This window comes from Salmo salar, chromosome 27 (genome assembly GCF_965601325.2).
Source record: "Salmo salar chromosome 27, fSalSal1, whole genome shotgun sequence".
Lineage (NCBI taxonomy): Eukaryota > Metazoa > Chordata > Actinopteri > Salmoniformes > Salmonidae > Salmo > Salmo salar.
In genome coordinates, this window is record NC_138317.1 from 17,664,177 (window position 1) to 17,676,950 (window position 12,774).

The 12,774-nt window shown below is 43.7% G+C and overlaps 1 protein-coding gene across 1 annotated transcript; it reads left to right on the forward strand.

Moving 5' to 3' along the window:
• The first annotated feature begins 518 nt into the window (after positions 1-518).
• Positions 519-12,262, forward strand: LOC106588559 (gonadotropin-releasing hormone II receptor). Its single transcript, XM_014177690.3, has 3 exons — positions 519-1,061; positions 8,307-8,508; positions 8,802-12,262. The coding sequence occupies exons 1-3, from the start codon at positions 519-521 to the stop codon at positions 9,218-9,220; spliced, it is 1,164 nt and encodes a 387-aa protein (XP_014033165.1). The 3' UTR covers positions 9,221-12,262.
• The last annotated feature ends 512 nt before the right edge of the window (positions 12,263-12,774 follow it).

Genomic DNA, 12,774 nt, shown 5'->3' on the forward strand with positions numbered 1-12,774 from the left:
TATATCAGCTCCCAAACCATGTATTAGCTGCCAAACCGTTTATCAGCTGGCAAACAGTTTATCAGCTGCCAAACCGTTTATCAGCTGGAAAACTGTTTATCAGCTGCCAAACCGTTATCAGCTGCCCAACCATTTATCAGCTGCCAAACCGTATATCAGCTTTAGGAGGCTGAAACTGCACTTAGGCAGTAAGCTGGCAGTCTGCCTGTGCTCCTATATTAATCATCCTAAATGAATTATTAGCGCCAAGAGAATGTTGTCCTTGTTGGGCCAATGTTACATTAATTAATGTTTTCACTTACAGCCGTTGAAAATGAACCGGCTGGCGAAATCTGGCACATTTATAGAAATGTTGACTAATGTGCATTGTCCCTTCCAGATAAACCAAATCAAGTAAAGTGAATCACTTTGTACAGTGATTTCTTCCTATGAAAAGCTCATTACAAATGAAAACTATTATGATGATGAGGATATGATGACGATAAGGATGATGATTTTATTCCCTTCTTCCTCCTAGGATGTCGGATGACAGGATGTTGGGCAACTGGTCTCTTTGTTCGGCGACGCCAATGTTTCCAGCAGTGAACTCCTCTTTTAACTCCTCCCTCCCTCCGTCATTCATAGACTGGGAGGCTCCCACCTTCACCGCTGCTGCCCGTGTCCGTGTGGCAGCCACCATGGTCCTCTTTGTGTTCGCTGCCTTCTCCAACCTCTCTGTGCTGATCAGCGTGGCACGGGGCCGCGGGCGCCGCCTGGCCGCCCATCTCCGGCCACTCATTGCCAGCCTGGCCTCTGCAGACCTGGTGATGACGTTCGTGGTGATGCCGCTGGATGCGGCGTGGAACGTCACCGTACAGTGGTACGCCGGTGATGCCATGTGCAAGCTGCTGTGCTTCCTCAAGCTGTTTGCCATGCACTCGTCTGCCTTCATCCTGGTGGTGGTCAGCCTGGATCGCCACCATGCTATTCTGCACCCGCTGGATGCACTGGACGCCGGACGCAGGAACAAGAGGATGCTGCTGGTTGCCTGGGTCCTCAGCTTGCTCCTGGCCTCCCCACAGGTGGGTGTACATACTGTAGCCACTACATTGTTCTCAGACTACAACATAACAACATGGATATTCATTAGTAAGCCTTGTATTTCTCTCTTATGTTAGGAAGGCAGTGGTCCACTTGAGATTGCTGTTACTAGCCTGCTATCCACACTGATTATCACTCCATTTCATTATGGTTTCACGTCACTGAATCACCTTGCGCACGCATTCAATTAATCATTTGCGCCTATGTCTGTAACGTTTATGCATAACGAATCGGTCGATGACAGGAACACCATCCACAAATGTTGCCCAACAAAAATATTTTCTTGGGCAACATTTGTCCACGTGAGTTGTAGACTAAACATTCCCATATTTTCTTAGAGGACTACTCTCTAGCTGGTCCAAATGCCCTTCTAATGGAACAGGTCCAGTCTGAATCAGTGTATTGGAGCAATAGTGAAATGGAGCGCTATTCCGTTTGGATTCTTGGCTAGTAAGATTGCAGGGCATCAATCGATCTTAAGTTGTTCACTGTCTTCCTCACACAATAGAGCACACAGTCAGTGATCTGCCAATCAAATTAAATACTATGGGTAGGTGGGTGGTGCATTGTTAGGAAATAATCTCTCAGCAAAATAGAGAGCATTCAGTGTATTCAACTTTAATTCTATAGGACAAGCACACCAGGTCTTGATTGATGGCTTTAGTAATGTGAGTTGAATGGCTTAGAAATGGAAGCAGCTAAAGCAGTTGTCAACTTGGTAACAAAGTGTTGCTATGATCAAATCAAATGAGGTCACCTGCATATTGATAATAGTCCCACCTCAATCCAAACAGTAGTGCTGTGAATGATATAAGCCTTTACCCACCCTGACAAGTAGGGAGAGAGAGAAGGCAGGGAGGGAGAAATAGATTGTGTTCACTCCATTGTAAATACTTTATATCCAAAAATATGAGATGTATTGTCAATTGGTCTTTAGAAACAAAGCATGTGGATTTATGCAATTTTACTCATATCAAACCATTTATTTTGTAATATTTTTGTATTTACATGTATTTCATGCCAATAAGCACTGAATTTGATTTGAATTTAAAAAATGTGGGAGTAGATTTTATTCCATGCTCACAGATCAATTTGTTGGCGGAAAAACAGTACTTTGAACACTCCATCAATTACAGTTCATAGTTGAAGGTGTCCTTACACTGCACTAAGAGAAAATAGCTTTCCTTCCCAGCATGGTTAGATTTCCGAGTGTTCCCTCCTTGTTTTTACTGTCACGGGGGGAGAGAGAGAGAGAGTTTCCACAAATCCAATCCCCTTAATGTCAGAGTCTCGTAGAGGTGACCTTTCTGGCTGTAAGTGGATGCGACCTTTGAGGTGCTAGTCAGTAACTGGTGTTCCAAATGAATAGGAAGAAGGGAAAAACACAGAACCTCTGCTGTAGGAAGAGAGACAGAGGGAGAGACACAAGGCGGAGGAGCCAGTCGAACATGGAGAAGGGACAGATGTTAGACAGCTCAAAGACAGGAGGTTTGGTGGTGAGTTGTGGACAGATCAATATGCCCCCATTCCCAACCACATGCACATGCTTGACATGGATGGTCATTCTACAGGAAATGCATGTTCCTGGTTAAGCAATTAAGGCAACCCATCTTATGGTGACTAAACACAGCACTGTTGACTGCGGCTGTGAAGAGTCCATCTAATTTACTACGCACGCACGCAGGTACACACGCACACACTTTACATTATGATAATTTACATTTACGTCATTTAGCAGACGCTCTTATCCAGAGCGACTTACAAATTGGTGCATTCACCTTATGATATCCAGTGGAACATATCAAGTAGATATGTGCCAACTGAAGCCATCTCATTTTGAGTGTTTCCTTGTTCATGCGTACTAATTGACCAATGACTTTCAAGGATTGGTGGAGATGGCAAGCGGTTAAAGTAATTCAGCACAAAGCATGGTTGAATAAATGTTGTTTTCACGTCATTTAGAGATGTGATGATGTTGACTCAACGTGGGAAACGGATTGGATTGGTATTTTTTTTCACCCAACTTTTAACCTAAATCCAATGATATGGTCCTTTTTTTTTTGATTTCAAGTTGAATTCATGTTAGTTGACAACTCTACCAAATGTAAATCCAAAGCAGACTTTGAAATGACGTCTGTGCCCAGTGGGAGGTAACAGCAGGCCGATTTAATTAGCACGTCAATACAGCAGAACAATGGCAAACACCCTCATCAAAAACAGTGCCAAAAATACAATAGCGAAGTGAAGCTATCCCAGCTGGCAAAACTGGTTGCAGTGATGTTAATCCGACATCTTCTGTGATGTCATGGGTGTATACTATTTTTAAACTAGTCCAGAAGAAACGTTTACCTAGGTGTAATATCTCTGACGTTTCGACAACCAGAAAACCAATTTACAATCATATGTCATGATCATAAATTATGTCACCAATTCTTGCCTGCTATGATAGCTATAGATATGAGGAAATTATGATGGAATGTGTTACAAGGGAAGGGAAGCTATTATTATCTGGTTCCCTGTGCCATTGTGTTGTGTGTAATTATAGGAGATTAGTGTGTCTGATAGAGGTGTCTGCATAGCTGACAAAGCCAGAGAAAATATGCTAATTAACATTGATGTGTCACGACTCAGGATATGACCCAGGGATAGAACGGTATGCAGGCTCAGGACAGGCAGAAAGGTCAGAACCTGGAAGACTAGAAAACAAGAACTTGAGAACAGGAAACACGCTGGTAATACCTGACAAAACAAGACGAACTGGCAACAGACAAACAGAAAACAGGAGACAAAGGGCTGTGAGACAGAGGTTTAATCCTAGACACATGGAAAGTGGGGTGTATACGGAGGGTGCGGAGCACCAGAAGACCAACAGCAGTGGAGCTAAGGATTTTAGAGATTGGGAAAGGGCCGATAAAGCAGGGGAAAGTTTACGGGACTCGACACGGAGGGGCAGATCCTGAGTGGAGAGCCATACCCTCTGCCCGAAATGATAGCGGGGAGCCGGGGTCCGGTGGTGGTCCGCCTGTCACCCCGTACATGGAGGTGGTTGAAGAGCGGACGGGCTCTCTTCCAGGTATGCCGTGAGCGGCGGACGAACATCTGGGCCGAGGGTATGCTGACTTCTGGTAGAGGGTAAGGTATTTTTACCGTGATGTCATTAAGGCCCTGGTAGTCGATACACTGGCGCAGGGCCTTGTCCTTCTTCTCGACAAAGAAGAACCCTGAGCCGGTCGGGGAGGCGGAAGGACGAATGAACCCTGCAGCCAGAACCACAACCACTGTGGTTACCTGACATTCGCAGGTTGATGGGAACAGTACTGTCAGTGACCCTGCCAATAGAGCATCCGTCCAATGCTCTGGCTTCCATGGGAATGGAGAGGGGTTGTGTGGAGATGCCCAGCTCCGACACCAGGGTAGCATTCATAAAGCTCCCTTCAGCCCCAGAGTCCATGAGCACCCGGAGAGATTTAGACTTGTCACCCCACAGCAGGATAGCATGGAGAGGAGTACGAGTAATGGGAGATGGGAGACTCCCTGTATGGCCCACCAGCGTACTCATACCTACTGTACTGATGAGCCTGGTATTTTATTGGACAGGTGGATATGTAATGTCCTGAAGTACCACAATACAACTTTTGGAGCTCAGTCTGCGTAAACATTCCTCAGGAGACAATCTAGCCATGCCCAGTTGCATGGGCTCCGGAGAAGATGAGTCGACAGTCCTCGATGATTCCCGAGGGAATGCAGGCGTCGGGGACTTCCGGGATTCTTCGGAGGTGAGGGGGAACCCGTGGACGAGCGCGTGTGGCCAGGAACAGACCTCTCCCTGCTGCATTCCCGTAACCGCCCATCGATCCTAATGGTCAAGGCTATGAGGGAGCCGAGGTCCATGGGCAGCTCCCGGGCTGCGAGCTCATCTTTAATTCCCTCCGATAATCAGTGAAGGAAGGTTTCGAACAGAGACTCCGGGTTCCAGGCACTTTCGGCGGCCAACGTGTGAAAATCTATCACATAGTCTGCCACACTACGGGAGTCTTGACGCAGCCAAAGTAGCTTCCGAGCCACCTCACTCCTGGATAGTAGAAAATTGAACACCTTCTTTACCTCCGCAATGAAATCCTCCAGACTAAGGCAAATGGTGGATTGTTGCTCCCACACCGCCGTAGCCCATGTGAGCGCCCTCCCGGACATCAGCATTATAAGATGCGCTATCTTCAAACGATCCGAAGGAAACGAAGAGGGCTGTAGCTCGAAGATTAGTGAGCACTGGGAGAGAAACGCCTGGCAGGTTCAAGGATCCCTGGCATAGTGCTCCGGAGGAGGTAAGCGGGGTTCTTGGGAAGCCGGGGTAGGCCGGGGAGAAGCACCGCTGTTAGTGGGGTTACTGGGAGTCTGGAAGGTTACCATTGTGGCTTGCTACCTAGTAGAGAGTCTGCGGAATTGTTCCAACAGTATATTGAAGGCATGGTCATGGCATTCCGCCAAGGTATGAGTCTCTCCACAAGGTTATGAAGTAACTCCTCGTGTCTTCCAATGGTGGCTCCTTGGAGGGAGACAGTGTTGCAGAGCTGGTCCGAGTCAGGCAACAGACAAACCGAAAATGCAGGTATAAATACACAGGGGATAATGGGGAAAAATAGGAGACACCTGGTGGGGGATCGAGACAAGCACAAGACAGGTGAAACAGATCAGGGTGTGACAATGTGTGTGTGTACTAGTGCTGGAGGAAGTGTATGTGTTACGGCTGTCGTAGAGAGGGGACCAAAGCGCAGCAAGTGTTAATAATTATTTCATGCTGAGAACACTAGAACAAAAAAACAAAACGAAAGCCAACAGTTTTGTCAGGTCACATATAACAAAACAGAAAACAACTACCCACAAATACAGGTGGGAAAAAGCTGCCTAAGATGATTCCTAATCAGAGACAACGATAGACAGCTGCCTCTGATTAGGAACCATACTCGGCCCAAAACAAAGAAATACAAAACATAGAATGCCCACCCCACACCCTGACCTAACAAAATAGAGAAATAAACCGTCTCTCTCAGGTCAGGGCGTGACAGTATGACAGTCTGTCATTAATCAAATGAATTACTGAATGTGCAAGAATTTGCATTAATAGGAAGTTATCCTACAGCAAAAGGAAAAATACAGTTTAAAAGATAAAAGCATAGACAGTTAATTTCCTCCATTCCCGATATCTAGGACCAGCTCTTACGGAAAATGTATGAATTTATTGCCTTCCTCAACAATAACATGAAGTATTGGCCTAACCATCTCACACTTGTGCTCAGTGTTAAAATAGAGAAGCCGGCAGCCTACTTACTTAGTTGGTGTGGAGCAGCAACTGTTGAGACGGAGTCAGTAGATCAGGTGCAAAAATAGGTGGTATTTATTTACAGTGCAGGTAATGGAGAACATTTTTGAAAATTTGCGGACAAAAATATATATGTCTAGGAGCAACAACGGCTCAGCTGTGAAGTAATAGGACACACAAGCTCACAGAATGGGACCACTGAGTGCTGAAGCGCGTAGCTCATAAAAATCGTCTCTCCTCAGTTGCAACACTCACAACCAAGTTCAAAACTGCCTCTGGGAGCAATGTCAGCACAAGAACTGTTCAGCGGGGGCTTCATGAAATTGGTTTCCATGGCCGAGCAGCTGCACAGAAGCCTAAGATCACCATGCGCAATGCCAAATATCGGCTGGAGTGGTGTAAAGCTCACCACCATTGGACTCTGGAGCAGTGGAAAGGTGTTCTCTGGAGTGATTTATCACACTTCACCATCTGGCAGTCCGACGGACACATCCGTCTCTGGCGGATGCCAGGAGAACACAACCTGCCCTAATGCATAATGCCAACTGTAATGTTTGGTGGAGGCGGAATAATGGTCTGGGACTGTTTTTCATGGTTCGGGCTAGGCCCCTTAGTTCCAGTGAAGGGAAACCTTAACACTACACTTTGTGGCAACAGTTTGGGGAAGACCCTTTCCTGTTTCAGCATCACAATGCCCCCGTGCACAAAGTGAGGTCCATACAGAAATGGTTTGTGAAGATCAGTGTAGAAGAAGTTGACTTGCCTGCACAGAGCCCTGACTTCAACCCCATCGAACACCTTTGGTATGAATTGGAACGCCGACTGCGAGCCAGGCCTAATCGCCCAACATCAGTGCACAACCTCACTAAAGCTCTTGTGGCTGAATGGAAGCAAGTCCCCGCAGAAATTTTCCAAAATCTAGTGGAAATCCTTCCCAGAAGAGTGAAGGCTGTTATAGCAGCAATGGGGAGACAAACTCCATATTAATACCCATGATTTTGGATGAGATGTTCAACGAGCAGGTGTCCACATACTTTCATTCATGTAGTGTATCATAACACTTCTATATTATATCACCTCTGGTGCAGAAATTGTATTGAAAGGAATCATCATTCTAACAGATTAGAATAGATTGATTTTGTAATAGATTTCTGATTAGGTCATTAAATGGCTGCTGCATGTGCGTCATTCCTTTGTAATTATACTTTTCTTCCCTCCACTGACTGAACAAAAATATAAACGGCAAAATGTTACTGAGTTACAGTTCATATAAGGAAATCATTACATTTAAATAAATTCATTAGGCCCTAATCTATGGATTTCACATGACTGGGCAGGGGCGCAGCCATGAGTGGGCCTGGGAGGGCATAGGCCCACCCACTTGGGAGCCAGGCCCACGCACGGGGGAGCCAGGCCCAGCCAATCAAAATACATTTTTCCCCACAAAGGGGCTTTATTACAGACAGAAATACTCTTTATTTCTGATGGGTGCTACATATCCTCTACCCAGTACAGCCAGAGAATGGGCCCCACCCTCTGAGGGCTTGATTCAATCTGTACAGCAGCAGTTCAGCGCCATTGCGCTATTGGAATTTTAAGGTAATTTCTGATTGAGCCGGCATAGGTAGCGTTTACCGTGAATGCAGTCTCCAAGGATGCAGAAACATTGCCTTTAAATTTCAATCACTCGATCTCGATTGAATCAAGCCCTGAATCTCATTTGTCTCTAGGTTTCTTCCCTCTAGGGAGATTTTCCTTGCCACTGTGCTTTAGTATTCATAGGTCCTGATTACTTTAAAGACCTTTGCGACAACTGTGTGTCAAAAGGGCTCGAGATACATTTTATTGATAGATTGATATACCTTTATCATGATTTCTCACTTCCCCTTTGTCTCTCTTTATCTCATAGCTGTTCATCTTTCGAGCAATCAAAGCAGAGGGAGTGGAATTCACTCAGTGTGTGACGCATGGAAGCTTCCACCATCGCTGGCAAGAGACGGCCTACAACATGTTTCACTTTGTCACGCTTTATGTGTTCCCCCTGTTAGTAATGAGTTTCTGCTACACCCGCATCCTCATCGAGATCAGCCGTCAGATGCACAAAGGCAAAGGTGTGTGTGTGTCTGTCTGTGTGTGTGCACACTGCATTCTTTGCTCCCATGTGATATATTTGACTACTGAATGTTTTGACAACACATACTTGTCATATTTAGGGCCAAAAGTTGTTACTGTCTGATCAGGAAAATCACATATTTTTGTACATCTAGTACAAATGAATCAATCAACCAGAGGCAAGTCCTGGTCAGGTCACATGGTCAGGAAGACTCAGGGCATCACAACCTTCAATTTACATAGTACTATTCCATTTCTCTTCACAAACTGTGTATGTCTGAAATCACTCCAGGTGGGGCGCCATGCCTGAGGCGAAGTGGCACAGACATGATCCCTAAGGCCCGAATGAAGACCCTGAAGATGACCATCGTGATCGTGGCGTCCTTCGTGATCTGCTGGACGCCCTACTACCTCCTGGGTATCTGGTACTGGTTCCAGCCGGCCATGCTTCAGGAGACGCCCGAGTATGTCCACCACGCCCTTTTCGTCTTCGGCAACCTCAACACATGCTGCGACCCAGTGATATACGGCTTTTTCACGCCCTCCTTCCGGGCCGATCTGGCTGATGTGGTCCACTGCTGCTGCCGCTGCCGATCACAGAACATATCCCCAAGGTCCCTGGACCGCCTGGCGTGTCGGAGGGGCAGGGCAAGCGGTGAGGCAGAGTCTGATAATCCCAGTGGCGACCAGCCAAATGGAAACCTGGGGTAGATATCGGTGGGCCTCTTGTTTAACTGCACTGTAAAAAAAAAAAAGAAGATTTGTTGATTCAACCTACAATTGTAAGACAACCAGCTGCACTAGGATTGTGAGTTTGCTCAACAAAATAGCATTGAAGTTGATTCAACCTACAATTGTAAGACAACCAGCTGCAACAGGATTGTGAGGTTGTTCAACATTTGTTCACTTGACTTTGAATTTTATGTTGAGTGAACATATAATTTAACTTGAGAATATATTCTACCTTATTTGCATATTTCCCAGAGAAATGTTCATATTTCCCAGCCTTTCGAGTGAATTGTAATTACCACCCATGACTGTATTTGTTACCGACAGAAACATGGTTGTTGTGTTCAATGGTTTTCAGTACTGTAGCCTTCACCAAATGAGTGTTTAAGTAAATATGTTATCTTTAAAATTCAACTCTTTATGACAATACATTACACAAATCATAAGGCCTTTCTTTGAGGGCCTAGTTAATTAAACCCTAACACAGTAGTGTGAAACTCCTAATTTACAGGCCACATCAAGGTTACAAGTCACATTATGCTGGTTTGCAAAGTGATGTGTAATCCCTATTGGAATCCAGCCAGAGTGAGGATATCCAACAACTGAAACTTTTAATCACACACAACCTGCATTCAGAATGACTGCGGGGTAGGGAAGATTGATTATTGAGACTACCTAAATCATATAAACTATCTCAGAAAATTCCAACTATTAACAGATAGGATAAGTTTAGGAAAATATGTGTGATTTACGTTTGTGTAGCATAAGACGAACCAACCAATCAAAAGTACATGCAAAAGCACAGTTATTGAAACAAACAATTCTGAAAATGAACACGCAGGAGAGCATGCTGGGAAATATGATAATAATGGCATCGGTTTGAGTTTCTCAACAAGCTTTTACAAATTCAGCTGACTTCAAGCAGAGATTGTTGAGTAAACACACTAAAACATTAGCTCAAATGATTGTATTTTTGAAGTCCACTCAACTAACAGAATAATTCTGATTAAGCAATTAGTTAAATTGTATTTTTTACAGTGTGTGGTATAAAGATTATTTGACTCCCTGAACTCTTTAGTGCCCAGACCCAAATTAAGGGTTCTATTCAATCTGTATCGCTGAAGTTCAACATGTCACGTCCTGACCATAGTAAGCTGTTATTTTCTATGGTAGAGTAGGTCAGGGCGTGACAGTTGGGTTTTCTAGTTTAGTTTTCCTATGTTATGTTCCAATTTTTTTATTTCTATGGTGGGTTGTTCTAGTTTTCTATTTCTATGTTGGGCTGTGTTTGGGATAATCTCCAATTAGAAGCAGCTGGTCATTGTTGTCTCTAATTGGAGGTCATATTTAAGTTGATGTTTGTCCCACCTGGGTTTGTGGGAGATTATTTTTGAGTAGTGTATGTTTCAACGCTGCGTCACGGTTTGTTGTTTTTGTCATTCAGTTTATTTATTTATTTATGTATTGCATAGTTTCACAGTATAAATAAAATGTGGAACGACGCACACGCTGCACTTTGGTCCGCTCATTCCAACGACAACCGTGACACAACATTACAGTGTGATTGAAATTTAAAGTTATGGTTCCCGCATTAGCATTCACGGTAAACGCTACATATGTCAGCACAATCGGAAATTACCTTTACATTTCTATTGCGCAATCTGTAATGCTTCAGCGATACAGATTGAAAAGAGACCTAGGACTACTTAACCAAACATGTGGACAATGGAGACTCCATTGAAAAAGCTTTTTAGTCTTGGTTTGTGCTTAATCTGGATCAGGAAAACTGGCCCTATTTCCTGTGTCACATACAGCTACACAAAGCTGGGATAATTTAAGAAAGGATTCAAGAACATTACCCGTAATACTGAGGGGATCTCGTCAGTTCCACTATGAATGTAAAGACCTCCAGTGTCTTACACAAGACTCAAACACTTCCTTTCAACCAGTCTCTGTAAGAATATGTAGTTAACTAGTACCTTCGATTAATAGTCCTTATCTTCACTGAATGACTTTGTACTTTGAGATTGCAGTGAAGACCCATTTTGCAGTACATGAGATCATATTTACAGAACAGTATAGACTTCCTAGAAAACCGCTCTGCTTCTGACACTAACCAAACAACTCTTATGTACCCAAGGAAGACCATATTTATTATCAAATATTTGGACCACATACTTTGGGACTTTGGCCAGGGAGGACAGAACTTTAGGACCTCTTTAGAATTTCTGTCCTCTGGATCATCTCACTGGAATTACATCAAGATGAACTGGGCACACTTGACATGCATTGTTCAACCAAACACTCATTACAACTAATTCCTGAGTAAGTCTGTCCACAGGCTTCATTTATTTTTTAAATTGATGTAGTTCTGTCCTTGAGCTGTTCTTGTCTATTAATGTTCTGTATTATGTCATGTTTCATGTTTTGTGTGGACCCCAGGAAGAGTAGCTGCTGCATTTTGCAACAGCTAATGGGGATCCTAATAATATAAAGACAGAAAATGTGTTGTGATAGACTGTAGGCTCAGTGGAACTGTTTCTAATATATGGTTACCAATTTAGGTCTCTGTGGAGCCAGTAATGTTATCAGGTAGCCACAGAAAATCAAACTCCAGTGAGTAGGCAACTGGTCATAGTTTAATAAGGAACAAATGTATGTACAAATATTTGTGTTTTCTCAATGTCTTGTGTTCTCAGCCTAATCCTCTCTGTTTACTCATCTGATTTATTCAACTATTGTCATCATGCCATGCACGGCTGAAATGTTCCACTGTATTTTGTATCTTCGTAGTGACCAATAGGTGCCCTTCTTTGCGAAGCATTGGAAAACCTCCCTGGTCTATGTGGTTGAGTCTGTGTTTGAAATTCACTAGTCAACTGAGGGACCTTACAGATAATTAATTGTATGTGTGGGGTACAGAGATGAGGTAGTCATTAAAAAATCCGGTTAAACACTTTTAATGCACACAGTGAGTCCATGCAACTTGTTATGTGAGTTGCTAAGCTCCTGAACTTATTTACGCTTGCCAAAACAAACATTTCTAAAAACATAATTAAACTTTGACATTATGGGGTATTGTTTGTTGTCCAGTGACACAAAATCCAAATGTAATCCTTTTTCAATTCAGGCTGTAACACAAGAGAATGTGGAAAAGTCCAGGGCTGTGAATACTTTCTGAAGGAACTGTATGTGCAGGATAATCACAAAAAAACACATTGGCTTAAGTAACCATCTATCTTATGTAATCCTACAAAATGTAACATATCATACTAAATGGAGTATCTCAGATTTACATACAGAGTAATATTAAATGCTCTGAGACCAGGTTAGGATAAAGGGCGGGTGGGCTGCAGGCAGGTTGAAGGCAGAGAGAAACATTACCTTAAAAAATCCATAAATGTATAATTCTTGTGCAATTTATATCTATAGGCTACATTGAGGTTTTTCTTTCATTATTTTAGGCTATCTGGTATTAGTGCATAAGCCTAAACTTTAGGGCCTAACTGTACGTATGCCGAATAACCTACACGCCA